The 15202-nt window shown below is 48.7% G+C and overlaps 1 protein-coding gene across 5 annotated transcripts in view; it reads left to right on the top strand.

Annotated features, from left to right (window-relative positions):
* PFKFB3 (6-phosphofructo-2-kinase/fructose-2,6-biphosphatase 3) overlaps window positions 1-15202 on the top strand; it is a 72434-nt gene that overhangs the window by 52018 nt on the left and 5214 nt on the right. For 3 of the 5 annotated variants that reach the window (XM_074975661.1, XM_074975634.1, XM_074975642.1), the window contains 13 exons: window positions 78-174; window positions 1816-1882; window positions 2692-2766; window positions 3296-3352; window positions 6410-6534; window positions 7404-7611; window positions 7888-8034; window positions 8623-8727; window positions 10529-10658; window positions 11072-11134; window positions 11326-11390; window positions 12805-12978; window positions 14265-14287. In XM_074975661.1, coding sequence (XP_074831762.1) covers window positions 78-174; window positions 1816-1882; window positions 2692-2766; window positions 3296-3352; window positions 6410-6534; window positions 7404-7611; window positions 7888-8034; window positions 8623-8727; window positions 10529-10658; window positions 11072-11134; window positions 11326-11390; window positions 12805-12978; window positions 14265-14287 — 1336 coding nt within the window. The remainder of the gene's footprint in view (window positions 1-77; window positions 175-1815; window positions 1883-2691; window positions 2767-3295; window positions 3353-6409; window positions 6535-7403; window positions 7612-7887; window positions 8035-8622; window positions 8728-10528; window positions 10659-11071; window positions 11135-11325; window positions 11391-12804; window positions 12979-14264; window positions 14288-15202) is intronic. The other 2 variants (XM_074975652.1, XM_074975670.1) reach the window with 2 other exon arrangements.

Genomic DNA, 15202 nt, shown 5'->3' with positions numbered 1-15202 from the left:
GCCTGCTGAGCTGTGTACGGGACGTGCTCGCTGGCCCCTTTCCAGCGCCGTGCTCACTGCCTGCCTTCACCTTTCAGTGTTCAACGTGGGGGAGTATCGCCGCGAGGCGGTGAAGCATTACAGCTCTTATGACTTCTTCCGCCCCGACAACGAGGAGGCCATGAGAGTCCGGAAGTAAGTGAGCTGTTGGCTTGTTCTCTTAACCCCCCCTGCTCTCTCTGCAGTGTGGAGGTAACCTTTCCCCTGATGCAGCGGGATTACCCTGCCCTTAGTGTAACTGGAAGCATAGTATGAGAGAGGGAGCCATGTTAGCCTGTAGCTTTGAGAACAACAAGAAGTCTTGTGGCACCTTATAGGTTAACAGATATTTTGGAGCATAAGCTTTCGTGGGCGAAGACCCGCTTCATCAGATACATGAGTGTGGGGGTGGTTTCAGAGGGGTATTTAAAGAGTGTGGTCACAGTAAGAGGGAGGGGCCAGAGCTGACATGGTCTATTCAGCAGTCTTGAAACAAAAGAATTTTAAAAGCCAAATGGAGAGAGAAATCTCTAAGCTGCAATTTATATGCAAATTTTACTCCATTAACCATGGATTAAACAGACACTGGGAGTGGCTCGCAGCTTACAAAGGCAGTTTCTCTGCTGTGGGTCTAATATCTCCCCATTAGACTCTGACAAAGGCTCACATCCCCCTGTCTGATCTGACTTGTTTTGTCCTCTTTTGATAAGTACTGTTGATACTGGGCCATTTCCACCTTGTTGCTGAATAGACCTTGTCAGCTCTGGCCCTCCCTCTTACTGGGACCCCACTCTTTAAATACCCCCATGAAACCACCCCCCCACTCATGCATCTGATGAAGCGGGTCCTTGGCCACGAGAGCTTATGCTCCAAAATATCTGTTAGTCTATAAGGTGCCACAAAACTTCTTGTTGTTCTGGAAGCACAGTCTGATCTGCACTTTGGGATGGAAAATCTCATTTAATGACTTAAGTGGCTAATCACTAGGGTTAACATATTAACCGGTGCTCTGGTCTGGCTGGAGCTTCCCTGCCCATAGTACTGCCACACTCCAAAGCAGCCCCTGTCCCCAGCAGCCTGGTCTGGGAGCACTGCAGGTAGGAGCTCTCCATCCCTGCTGGAGCAGCTCCCATGTGTGGTGGTCCGGGACACACCATGGAAGGGGATGCTCCAGCTAGCCAGAGCTGCCCCATTCAGGGTGGTCCCAGGTATGCTGTGGGGCTGGGGGGAAGGGGTGAGGAATGTTTCTGAAAGGCATTTAAGAACCAGCTCTCAATGAGGATCTGGACCTTGGGTCCTGATTCCTCAGAGTTGCTGAGGACCCACTGATGTCTGCTGAACTTGTGGGCACTCAGCATTTCTGAAATGCAAACCCTGAGGCAGCAGGGGTCGGGGAGCAGCTCCCTCTTAGGTTGTCAGAGCCACAAGAAGGTGCAAGGGCTGCCCCTCTCCACTGGGGTGTTGAATAACATTAGTCTGCACAGTGGCTTCATGTTCCCAGAGCACTAGTTTTAATCAATTGCTTGCTGGGCATCAGGGATGTGATGTCCATCTGCAAAATGAGTAAACTGAGGGTCCTGGGTGTCAATCTGCTTGCCCATGGCCTGGTGGTAAAGACCCAAATGGGGCTTTGGGCCGTGCGGGTCCAGATTGTCGATCAGTGGATGTCAGTCCTTGCACGTACCAGGAATGGTGGGTTGTAGTTTGGTTGGAAGTAGTTGGAACTTTGTCCTCTTCGTTAAACCCAATCTGCATCTCTAGTTACTTAAGAAACACGTCTTTCTTCCTCTGCTGCAGACAATGTGCCTTAGCTGCCTTGAGAGACGTCAAATTGTACCTGTCGGAGGAAGGTGGCCAAATCGCTGTAAGTTGGACCTCGTTTCAACTAGCAGGTTTCAATCCATTTCCATCCTCGAAATGCTCCCCCGTGAGCATGTCCTGAGATGGTCCCTCAGCAAAACCACATCTTGCTGCCCAATGTTTTGCGTGCTGGAACAGCACTTTGGGAAAGAGGCAGTTCCCATCATTACTGCAGGACTTCCTTAGTCCTCTTGTAACTGCCCTCAAGGCAGACTCAAACCTGGGCCCTCTGGAACTTAGTGCCGGCACCTCTGCAGCTTGAGCTAAAGGCCTGCTGGCTCTCAGCTTAGGCTATAGAGGACACTTATTCTTTTGCTGTGAAGTGGTCTAGGTACCACTACATGGGACAGTTAACCACACGCAGGTGTGTGGGTTACACTTCTGTCACTACAGTATCCAGAGCCTGCAAAACATCAGCCAAGTCTTCCTCGCAGCCCCCATTGTGAGTATTGTACCTCTGCTTGCAAGAGTGAAAATGGGCAGAAGAATGTAATGACATGCCCAAGGTTACAAAGGAAGCTTCTGGGAGAGCCAAGTACTGAACCCACAACTTCAGTCACTACCAGACACACACTCCATTAAGTGTGTGGCAACTCTTTTGTCTCCCTTGCTTCCATCCTGGAGGTTTTTACTCACGTATTTCTAAGAAACTAAGGATTATAACTGAATGCTGCCTTAAGTGACAAATTTGTTACTTTCTTTCTCTGAGTCTCTACTCCTGCAAATATATTGTCAGGACCATCCTCCCCCATCCTCCCAGGTGTTATTTAAATGCCCCCAGAAGTTGATGGCACTGGCATTTTTATTACACAGGTTTTTGATGCTACCAATACAACAAGGGAGAGAAGAGGAATGATCTTAAACTTTGCCAAAGAAAATGGATTCAAGGTCAGTATTCACCAGACTTCTGCCTACCAAATGCCTATCAGGCCTGCAGTGCCATAGTGTCTGAGAAACACTCAGATCTCCCAACACACCTTTGTGGTGCTGTTTTCAGGTGGGAGAACAAAGGCACAGGTGTGAAGACCCAGGTTGTCCAGGATATTTAGATACCTAACTTGGGAGTTAGATGCCTAAATACCTTTTAAGGATTGGAGCCTAAATCATTTGCTGGAGGTCATGGACTTTCTGGGTGGTGGAACAGGGAACTGACATGGGGTTTCCAGAGTCCAGACTAGTGGGAACCAAACTGAAGAACATTTCCACCCTACTCCCCCGCCCCTGTAAGATCTCCAAGCCAAGGAGAATAAAACAGATGAGCCGACAACAGTGGAAATTTTGCTGTGGTGGATTAGGAAGTAGTTTTGAAACTTTCTTCTCAGAACTGCATGGAGCAGCGAGTGCAGACATCAGGCTGGATGTAATAAACTTCCTGTTTTGCTGCCTGTCTTCAGTTAGCATTTGCTTTGTCTTCCAGGTGTTCTTCATTGAATCTGTTTGCAATGACCCCTCCGTGGTGGCCACCAACGTTATGGTGAGAAGGGAAAGCTGTTATCTGTTTCCAAATCCTCTATTTGCACATATTGCATCTGGCCCTAGCTGGGGATCAGCGTATTGTACTTCAGTGGCACTGGGGTAGTTAGTTCACTAGGGTAGTAGCTGAGGATTTTTAGTGTTCACCTGCCTCAGGGCAGAAAGCGAGTCCAGACTCTGGCACCAGGACCTTCAGGACAGTGGGGGGGGAAAAAAAAAAAGCATTATAGTATAGCCACCAAATTCCATCCTTTTTGAGCATCTCACTGCCTGTTCTTTTAACTTACAACTGTCATGGATGCACAGGGTGTGTCTGCACTTATCCTTTTGAACAGTCTCTCAGAAGGTCTGTTAGTGTGCAAGACTCCTCCCAGGATTTGACACTTCCTTCAGGGCAGTTCACGCTGCTTCACAGTCTCTGAGATTGAGATCCTGAGCTCTGCCCCCTCCTCCTGCCACCCCTCTGCTCTGCTCAGCAAGTCCAGCTGAAGTAGATTCCTGGTAGAAATGTCTGCTCTTCAGTGACTAATGCACCCCAGCTGCTGTTTGCATTGACACCCCTAAACAGTAATTTCTCATGAGTAAGTTTATTCCTCAAATGGAACACAACATTGAAAGTTGTTATGTTAGCACAGAGAAACAAAGATTTAAGTGTAGTCCATTCCGGTCAAGCCACAATTCATCAGCCAAGCTGGAGTAAACCCCATTTTCAGGCTCTGTGTCTCTGACTTCCTTCCTTTGTCCTTTTCAAGTGAGAGCCCTGCACTTCTTCCAGAAGTCAACTTTTCCTCTCTCTTGGTCATGTCTGTCCTTTGTGCTTCAGGCAGGGCCATGCTGAGTTCAGGGCGACATCCCCCCCGCCCCTGGCTGGAGTTTCCTGCTAGTAAGACTCTGGTGACTCATAACTTGTGCTTGCATTGTTTGTAGTTCTGGGCTTCATGTTGGCCTGGGCTGGTTTCAGCCAATTCTGTAAGGACTCTGATCATTCTGCCCTGAGAGCAAATCTCACCTCTTTCCCAGGACTGGGTAGCAAAACTAGAGTATGTGGGAAACTGAGGCACGCGCATGCCTCAAAATATTCCCACTTTGTCACAATACCTTAACAAGTGGCATTTTTTTTTCCCCCCCAAGAGTACTTAAGTGACTGCTTCAAAAATGACCTTGAAGCCTAACTGTCAGTGAAAGTCTCTGGAGCTTTTAACTTGACTCAAGGTCTTCTATTACAGACACACACAAGAAAAGATGGTAACCAGGCCTCACTATGCGCTTATCCCTTGCTGGATGAAATCTTCGCGAGGGAGAAATATTAATGGCAATTCTGTTTCCTCCTTGAGAAGTTGTCTTTTTTTTAAGGCCCTGCCCTGCCTGCTCTTGTGTCATAACAGGTGATTCCCCCCCACCATCACACCCTTCCTTGTTGTTGGCCAGCGGAGAGACAGGCAGTTTTACTTCTGTCCTGAAAAAGAACTTTGCCTGAGTGCTCCAAACCCCAGTCTTGTCTCCATGACTTTCCAGGTCATTTTCCAGTACCTCAAATGCCATTGCCTTGATGCCCTTTGTAATGGTGACAGGCGGTGTTCCCTGTAAGGCAAGCACTTGGGCAGCCGCCCAAGGGAGAGTGAGTGGGCAGCATGTGCTTTTGTGGGTGGTGCACATCCGCATATTCCCTGGGGCACATAACAAACTTTATTCTGCATTTGGATGTTAAAAACCAGAGAGGGAACACTGGTGACACAGTTTTATGGCATGGGTTTGTCTGGTGCTGCCACACACAAAGCCAACTCGTTTCTTCCCTTTCCCTAGAATTCCCTTCATCGCGTTAGCTACATGCAGAGCTTTGAGTTGTGTTCAGACACATGAGGGTGCACGTGGGAACATCCTATGCTTGAGTGGGGTCCATCTCATCAGTCTTATGTGTGCACAGCTCTCATAGAGTTCAGTGAGTGTTTGGCTGCCATGGTCAGGCCCCAAGAAGGACCGAAAGCAAATTCTTGGGAGCTGACCAGGTTTTTCTCTGTCTTAAGCCTTCTTTTGGATATTTCCCTTTTGATTGCTTTATTTTACACAAATCAATAACTTCAAGTTAATTAATATGCCAATAGGAGCCAATTTTCTATCTAAAGTGTATGTAAACCTTTTGCTGTACTGGCCATTACAGATTGTTTGTTTGTGCTCAGGTGTAATATAAGTAAATACATTATTAAAGCAGTAATGACAGAAAGCCCTGGTCCTGCAATCACTTCTGGACACACTTAACTTTCATTGAATGAATGCTGCATTGGCTTCCATGTTACTCACAGTATCGCTGACCTGCATAAGCAATTTGTAGGGTTTTACCCACAAAAGCTTATGCCCAAATAAATCCCAAGTTTTTAAGGTGCTATGGGACTTCCTTGATGATTTTTTGTGCGTGCAGACACTCGGTTACCCCTCTCAGACTTGCAGGATCAGCTTGTTTGATGTCGTTGCAAATAGTGTGCTATCTCCAGCACCCTGAAGTGCAATGCCAGAGCTTGACGCAAAGGATCCTAAAGCAATTAATAAGTGCCAATTAATGAGGCCAGAGGGAGGAAGTAAAGTACTGCTACTTCTATGCGCAGGGGGAAACTAAAGCACAGAACACTTTTCTCTCTATCCAGGGAGATCTCGCTGGTTCTCCTTTCAGCCATTGGATAGCATATTTTTTTTGCGTGGTGTGAGTCTCCTCAGCCAGCTTGTTAGGGAGCTGTGACTGTTGCCGGACTCACTTCTTGGCAACACAGTACCGAGGCTGACAATATTGAGAAACGCTTGAGCTACCTAACCGTTGATTCCGGTATCTTTACCGATCTTATACATTTCATTAGTTCTTATTTTACTTTTTCAATAATTTCCAAATTCTCATTGTAAGCCGCTCAGTCAGTGACTCTCAGCACAATTTTAACACCTGGTAGTAGAACAAGTAGTTTATTCCGAGACCTATAGTGTTTGCATGGTCATTGACTGACTCTTCTGTAAGGTTTTTTCAGCACAGAAAGCTTTCTGATGACTCATTGATTTGCTTTCTGTGTCACTGCAGGAAGTTAAATTGTCCAGCCCAGATTACAGGGATTGTAACTCAACAGATGCCATGGAAGACTTCATGAAGAGAATTAGTTGTTACCAGGCCAGTTACCAGCCTCTTGACCCAGATGACTATGACAGGTATGGAGTTTTTTTGATTCTGAGATACGGAGGGTTGAAGGTGTTTTAAAGGGTAATCAAATGCAGATCTGTATTTCACTTGCTGTTTGATAAGGTGAATTTATTAGAATAAAAGAAGAGTGAGCTCCAGAAGCAGGATGTGTTAATTTTTTGAGGCTCTCCGTCAAGCTACCAGGCCCAAAAAGCTTTGGAGGAGCAGCTGAGCTTTGAAGTGTTTCTCTGAACCTTTTGGTGTTGTCCCATCAAAGCTGTGTAATGTTGCAAGCCCTTGGAGCGACCCATCCCCTGTTACAATCAACTCTCCAGTCAGAGCAGAGGCACAGGAGGCCTTGGTCCTCCTAAGTGACTCTGGATAGAATCAGTTCTAGTCCAAGATGCTGCCCTGTTTATCTCCTCCTTTGTGTCTATTTGGGAACACTTGTTTATGCTGAGTAACTCCTCCTGCACCCTGTGGCCTTCTGCACCTGGTTTGGGTGTGGAGCAGCAGGTGGCTTTCTCTGGGCCTTTAGGGTGTCCGTGTTCATCAGTCATTCAGTGTGGGCTGTCACACCCAGGCGTCACAAGGTGTGAAAGCCACATGGGGGATGCTGCCTTATTCTAGATCATTCGTCCAGTGGAGGCTTACGCTTAGCTCCCAGCTGTGGGCCTGGAGTCAGAAGAATCTTATAGAATCTCCTTTCAAAACAGCAAGGAAAAGGGAGATTACCTAGCTGGTCTCCACGTAGCAGTGATTTCAAAGGAGTGCCTTACAGCTACCGTGGATTAGCACCACCACAGATCCTTTCAGCAGGGGGATTAAAACTCTTGGCATTTCATTCTTGAGTTGCCTTCATTCCTGTTTCCATTGCCCCTTGCCATGGTTTCCACAGGGATCTGTCTCTGATCAAAGTAATCGACGTTGGCCGGAGGTTCCTGGTGAACAGGGTCCAGGATCACATCCAAAGCAGGATTGTCTATTACTTAATGAACATCCACGTCCAGCCACGCACCATTTACCTGTGTCGGCACGGCGAGAGTGAATTCAACCTCAAAGGGAAGATCGGAGGCGACTCGGGACTTTCCAACAGGGGCAAGAAGGTAAGGGAGCAATATCCTTCTTGTATTTGGGAAGGGGGAGCCAAAACCCAGGTTGTATATTGTTCTGTGTATGCAACATGTCATTTTCTGATGCCACTTTTTTACATTTGGTGTAGACCTGGACGTGTCTTCTGAATTGGCAGCATTTCAGAGCCCCTAAATGTGCTCCTCTGAACTCAGGGTTAAGCGGGACTGTCTGGAATCATAGAACACTAGAACAGGAAGGGACCTCAAGAGGTCGAGTCCAACCAACCTCTTTGTCTTATCTCCCCGTAGTTTGCCAACGCGTTGAACAAATTTGTTGAGGAGCAGAACCTGAAGGACCTCAAAGTCTGGACCAGCCAACTCAAGAGGACAATCCAAACGGCAGAAGCCCTCGAGCTGCCCTACGAGCAGTGGAAGGCGCTCAATGAAATCGACGCTGTAAGCATCTTAATTGGGCTACTAATCGCTGACTCTCAACCAGTGAGCAGAGCCCTGATGGCATTGGCCTTCCAGCTCTGCCCAGGTGTCCTTGTGGAAGCAAGGTTTGTCCACTCCCAACACACTAGGACTTGGCTAGTTCACCTGTTTCTATCCAGAAGAGTCCTGGAGCTCTAATAGTGAGCGTGGGGCGAGAAAGGCCAGAAGCGAGGTGCTGTGGCAGTTCTGACTCAGTGCCAAGCTCTGACAGCTACTGCTGATGCTGAGTTTTCAGAAGCAGCGACGATGAAACTCTCAAGAGGTGTAAGGAGGCAGGAAGAGGCAATCTTGTTTTCCTAGCCTGGTTTTGCCAGCCAATGAGGTACTGCCAGGAAGCTCGTTAGTAGGTTTGAGACAAAAGCTGGGTAAAAATTGCTGCCACCCCTGACCACTGCACAGCTGAATTCTTAGGGGGTGAAGTGTAGTTTATCCTCTGTATGTAGGAGAAGGGTTTGCCGTAGGGCTGCCTGGTACTGGCATTGGTTGGCACCTGCATCTCTGTTGTCTGGAGCCCTGTAAATAACCTTCCGGGGGGCCTTGTTCCCTCAGGGTGTATGCGAAGAGATGACTTACGAAGAGATCAAGGAGCAGTATCCAGAGGAATTTGCTTTACGTGATCAGGACAAATACTACTACCGCTACCCTTCTGGAGAGGTATGTCTGGGAAGCCCTCTGGGTTGTGACTCATCTAAAGTGTCTCATCCTTTCCTGTCCTCCCCGTATGGCTGCCGGCATTACGTCTGTCCTAGAAGGCAGAAGAGAGATGGGTCGGTGCAGGATCGCAGAGTGCCTTGAGCTTAAGTGGTAACGAGACATGAGTGCTGACCCCTTCTGGGCTCTTGCCAAATTATTATGGGCTGGGTCTGATACCTTAGTCAAGGTGATGGATGGTCCCATTGGTTACACCAAGGCTGCGTGAGGCATAAGTGCTGCTTAGCCTGAGTAAAGGTATTTGAATCTGGCCCTGTATTTAATGTAAAATAGCATCTCTCATCCCATCTCTCCTAGCATCTCTACTCCCCTACGGGAGGCACCAGCCATGGGTTGATGGTAACCTGTCTCCAGAGGTGGAAAAAGTGTCCAAAAATGACTTGAGTAATAAAGTGCAGCTACTTACAAAGAAGATGTGTCTGTGTGTATATGTACTTTCCCTCAAGTAGTTTTCCAGAGGGACACTAGTGATTTAAGGACACCCTTCACCCCTCCCCCCCAAAAGCAGGTGTGCTTTTACTCAAGTAACTTTTTGGGTACTTTTCCCGCCTCTGCTTGCTTCCAGCGCTCCCTGCAGGCTTGAGGAGTGAGCTGATGGTGTATTGTTAAGAGGAGGATGAAGTTTTGTGCTCATTGACATGGGAGGTCAGTTCAGTGCTATGGGATAAAGACAAAGATGAAGAAGGAAAATCCACAAAGCTCTTGGAAAAATACAGGCGTGTAGGGTTCGTAGCTTAGGCTTATCTCAAACATGTATGAATAGCAGTCTGCCTAATACTGGTGATAGGGGCTCAAATCCCTACCAGCTACTGCTCTTGTTTTGGTATGTGGGCGCTTCTGCATTCTAGGCCTCCAGAGTTTATGGGTCTTGTAAGTAAACAAGCTGCTGAAACATGGACATGCATTATCCTCGTACTCCATGTAGCTGAATAAACCCTTCAGGCTTTAGCACGAGAGCAGAATTCTGTGTCTCTTGAGGTTCTTTCTGCCTCCCAGTACCTGAGCAGAGAAGTGACCTTGTGTTTAGTGTTCTGTTGTGAGATGTGGTGCGTTCATTTTAGGATCCTCTGAAATTACTTTGAAGGAGTTAATAATCCATTTTATCCTGAGTTCACCCATTCAAATCCATGTTGTTAGTGACTACAAGTCCATTTTCTAGCAGGTAGATGGCCACTGTGGTTAGCCCCCTTTCTGGCTGTCTCTTCAGTGAAGCCAAGCCACGTAATCCACTCAGGCAAAACTGCCTCCTGATTCATAGAGGGGACAGGGTGGTCCGTATCCTTCAGAGTTAAAATAGTTTGGTATTGTGTGGAATCTCCCACTGCCTCTGCCTCCGGTACTGTGACTAAAGGGAAGACCTCACAAATTCATTTTCGTCCATGGTTCAGTACAGACCTGCTTCAGGAGAACATCAGGCAAACTCTGGCTGGCCTTGTGGAAGGCTTTGGTGGACTGCAAATGGCGGTGGGTGATTTCTTCTGTGTAGTAGGAAGTGGGGGTTGTGAATATATGTCCAGTGTGTAAGATTCCAGCAGGGGAAGGACCACATGTAAAGCATCATTTCAGTAGGGTTCCGGCTGCTTTGTGCTGTAAGTCCTGGGCACGGTGCCAAACTCCGGGACCTTTGCAGGGTTTTTTAAAGCATGACCTCGGTGGATGGACCAAAGCGGTGGCTTTGTTTTGACTCCTTGTAACTCCTGACTCAGCTCTGTGAATTTATCTTGAACTCTGTTTTGTTTTGCAGTCATACCAAGATCTGGTGCAGCGCCTGGAGCCAGTCATCATGGAGCTGGAGAGGCAGGAGAACGTCCTTGTGATCTGTCACCAGGCTGTGATGCGGTGCCTTCTGGCTTATTTCCTAGACAAGAGCGCGGGTATGTGTCACCCACTAGCCTTAGCAGGAGGCACTTGGCTCCTATATTGCTTTGGGCTGTCCCACATTGGGATTCAAGAAGGAGGGTGGCTCATGAAGTGGACTGGTTTACTCTCCTGAGTATCCGCAGCAGCTCTGGCACCTCCAAGTGACCTGCAGGGCTCTCAGTCAGTCTCTCTCATCCTACTGGTGATGTGGAAGGTGGGACTTGACTTGAGAAGTAGCCAGGGATATTGGGCCAGCTGTAGAGTTGAGACCCAAGTGGATGCTCCTTTTGCCTGGGCTTCTGGTGACCTACGCAGTGTGCCCACAGGGAGGGTAGCTCCCACCACATTCTGAAGCTAGCGTGGCATGCAGAGAGGACTTTGCCACCTGTGGGGTCGCTATAACGCTCCTTGTTCACTGTTCCTACAGCGGAAATGCCCTACCTGAAATGCCCCCTTCACACGGTGCTGAAGCTGACGCCTGTGGCCTATGGTGAGTGGAACGTTTTTCCTGGGCATGATGGCTCTTTGGGGAGGACAGGAGCCTCCTTCTGGTGCGTGTGTGCACTGCCCAGCATGGTGGCTCCCTGATCTGACCTTAGTGAGGCCCTGGGGATCTACCTCAAAGCCACGAGGAGCTGCAAATTGCTGACAGTCTCTTTGTTGATCTGCTCCTTCCTGTAGGCTGCCGAGTGGAGTCCATCTACCTGAACGTGGAAGCGGTGAACACCCACAGAGACCAGACAGAGGTGAGTGGCGCTTGGCTTCAGATCTCAGTCTCTCTCCTTTCTTCTAATGTTCCCTGGCAGCAAGGACGTCCCACGGGGCGGCAGTCGAGGAATCCCTTGGCTGCATGCTGTATAAACCATTTGTGAACTGGCTCCAGGAGTCACAGGCAGGCCAAGAGGCTCCGAAAAGTAAAGACTGGCCTCTCCCTGCCTCCTTCAGGCCCTTCCCCTAGATCCTAGGGGCCTGATCCCAAGGCTACTGATATCAGTGGGCAGACTTTCCTCAGGCTGTGGATCAGGACCTCTGAAAGCCAATGAGCCTAGACTGATAAACACCCGAGGGAGGAGGCAGGGAATGATTTCTGCAATGCTGTAGTTAGGGACAAACCCACCAGGCCTCGTAACTTGTTAAGCAGAAGGGAAAGTGGGTTCTGTGCTCAGAGAGGGTGGAAGAATGTCACTCTCCTTTGGGAGGAAGGTTGATGTGCTGTGGTGTAACAGCTGATGCTCTGGGTTTCTAAGCTAAGCTGGTTTAAGCCTGGCCAGCACTTCAGTGGGAGACCACCAAGGAACATGTAGATGTTATAGAATCTGGTGCTGTTAATACAGGAGCCAGCCCCCATGCAGAGCGTTAGCACTGAGGGCATTCTCTGGCCTGGTGTTTGGGGGTGCTGCGTGGGGCATGATTGGCATTTTCTTTGCTGCCTGCGCTCAGTGGCACGTGGTGCTGCCAGAGGTCAGCCTCTTACGTCTGGAGGTGTCTGTGTAGTTGGCAACGATGAAGCAACTTCTGCAGGGGTAGTGCAGGTCATGAGCTTCCAAATCCTCTGAGAGCGGCTGTATTTTAGCCATGGGTTCTGCACCAGTAGCAAGATGTAGGCTGTGGTGATAGATGAGTGCAAAGTGCTTTGGTTATTCTGCTAATGTGCTGCATGGGCAGCTGTTACTCCCTTTCTCGGCGGAATTTCGGGCAGTTCCGGTAAGCGGAACATCCCATTGGTGAGCACAATCCTTTGTAAGCGAAACTTCACTGGCTGCTCTGATTGCCGGGTGTCTCTCATTGGCTGGGCTAGCACCCTCCTGTGCTACTTGCGTTTCTGCTCTCCTCTTGCCTGTCTGCATGGGTTAGAGGGAAGGATCTCAAAGGAGACAGAAGAGCCTTCCAGTTCTAATTCGCCATCCCTGCAAACCAAGGTCTTTTCTGTGTGCATAGCTCTGGAAGGGGTGAATTCTCAAGTCAGAGCGTAGGGCTTTTCCCCCTTGGGAAATGTCTCTCCAGGGTCTGACCTTTCATATTGCACTTGATGATCAGAGCCATGCACCACACAAATAGATGGTTTTAGGGGGTGGGGAGAAATAGTGGAGAATTTAAAATTGCTTTTATTTTCATAACTTTCGCCTTCTTCCTTTTTGTCTTTGTCTTGCTCTAATGTAGGAAGCAAAGAAGGGACCTAACCCGCTCATGAGACGTAATAGCGTTACCCCTCTAGCGAGCCCAGAACCCACCAAAAAACCTCGCATCAACAGCTTTGACGAGCATGTGGCTTCTTCTTCTGCTGCTCTGCCAGTCTGTATGCCCCAAGAAGTGCCCACGCAGCTGCCTGGACAAGTTAGTTGAATTCTTGTCTTCATTGTTGTGCTCTTCTTGTTGCTTATTAATCTAGGGAACAGCCTTGAGCATTTTCATTATGTTGCTGTCTCTGAGTCAGATTCAGTGCAGAGGTTACCACCGGTGTAGCCCCTTCTGGTTAAAGCACCTAAATTAACTGGCTGTTCTCTCTCTTGCTTATTGAGACTTTTGGAAGCCCAGGAAAATCCAAATCCAGCTTGAACTGAGCAACTGTGTTCTCTTTAGCCCCATTCTAATGCCTCTTCTTAGCTATGGTGAAGCTCCTAAATAGACACATGATGCTGGTTTTGTCCTTATCCATTGCATATCGTTAATTGATATCTGCACCCTACTTCCCTGGGATCTAGCTGTCCCTTCTCAGATGGGAGCTTAGTTCTAGATGCTACAGGAAGGGAATAGTTCTTGCGCTTTCTTACTAATGACCCCTTAGGAACCAATATACCAGCCCTATTTCCCCTCTCATTGCTGGACGAAAATCCCAGCCTAGCTGGAGGTGAAGCACTACAACCTGTGTTGCTTTATTGAAGAGCAGCCCTAATGTCCATCTGCCATGGAGCTGATAAATTGACTGACTATATTTGGCCATGGCTTGATTCGCAGCCTGGTAGGAACCATCTGCTGTGTATGGTTGCACCATCCCAGCAGGACTCCTGGGTTGCTTCCCTCTGTCCACTAAAGAGGGAGAGAGCTCCCCAGGGGCCCTGCTTAGTGCTTATTTCTCCTGCCATGCGCCTGTCTGATATTTAACATTGTAGTAAAATGTCTTCTTCCGAGTCAGTTCTCCACCTCCCCCCCACAATTAAAGATCCAGGTGCTAGTTACACGAGCCCCTATAAAAGTGACCTTTGAGGGGTTTGCTCAGGCCTCAGAAGTGACCTCAGTTACAAAAGCCTGCTGCCTGGTCTGCGCTCTCTTCTTGCACCCTGAGGTCCATGTTAATTCCTTCTCCACTGCCTTGGTTGCCATTCCCAAGTGCCGCGTTGGGAAAAGTGATGAGTGCCTACGCTGCCGGGCTGAGATGAACTGCGGGGGATTCTGGTTGGTGGCGGATTTGCATTAATCTCTGGTTATCAATTAGCACAAAAGAGGGTGCTCACAGACACCTGGGTGTTGGGGCCCTTCATGCTTGTGCTCATTCCAGTTAACCCTCTGCCCGGCTTCCACCTGGAGTTGCTCTTTCTTTCTTATTGATTTCAAATGACTCCTTCTGGCGTGTGCTCTGTTACTGACCCTTCTCTTTCCATTCTCTCTCTGTCTTTTTGCAGCCTTTACTAGGGAAGGCGTGTCTGTAAGTATCTTCTTGTGCGTTTTCCCTTTCTATGCCTCCTACCTTCCAGCTGGCTGTCTTGTTTGTTGGCATTGCTTGAAACTAGGCTTGAGTTCTGGGTTTTAATTCTGTGGCTCCTGTCTCCTTCAGAAGTCAGAAATTCCTGCGTCATTGGGGCAGGGGGAAGTGCAACTGGGGTAAGCCACCAGTGCGGCACAAACATGGAAAACCGTCCTGGGTCTAACACTAGCTCCCATTCCTCCTCCTGTTGGGAAGGAAAGTAATGTGTGTCTCCCTGCCTGCGCCCTCTCCAACCATTTGGTCGAGGACTTTAGACCCTGTTTAGGTTTCTTACCAGTGCTTGTAGCCTGCAGTCTGGCTTGTTCTTCCTTCATGGCGGGGGGGGGGGGGGGGGGCGGGGTAAATTTGGCTTCCTATTGGCTGTGATGCTCCTACTTGAGTAGATGACTTATCAGTTGATTGGTTTTGCCATGTCTTGGTTAGCTAGTAGAGAAGAGGGGCTGTGTTGCCTCTGGTGCAGCTCTCCACTTGCACTCGCCAACCCGTGGCTGGTTAATGCTGCTCCCACCTGGCCAGGTGTGACTTGTGTCCCTGGTTCATGGGCAGGCTTCCCCTTAGCTTTTCTGCCTCTGTAGACTGGAGTAAGTGGGAGGTTGCACCAAATGATCCTGCTCCCCCCCACCCGAGAAGGATTTTATCTCCTGCCTGAAAGGAGGCTGTTTAGACTTGGGCTGAAACCCGGCAGCTCACACTATCTGCCTGCAAAACTAACAAACACGTCGGGATTTAAGGCTTTTTGGGAATAGCTTATCCGCGTTGGCTTAGGGACAGAGGGCAGAAAAGCAGACCGACCCCTCCACCTATGGCCAGGCATATGATTCTTGCCATTGTTGTATCTGAGCTCTGCATGAATGC

This window comes from Carettochelys insculpta, chromosome 1 (assembly GCF_033958435.1).
Source record: "Carettochelys insculpta isolate YL-2023 chromosome 1, ASM3395843v1, whole genome shotgun sequence".
NCBI classification, from domain to species: domain Eukaryota; kingdom Metazoa; phylum Chordata; order Testudines; family Carettochelyidae; genus Carettochelys; species Carettochelys insculpta.
The sequence above is the reverse complement of the archived record's forward strand: the minus strand, read 5'-3'. Positions and strand labels throughout refer to the sequence as shown.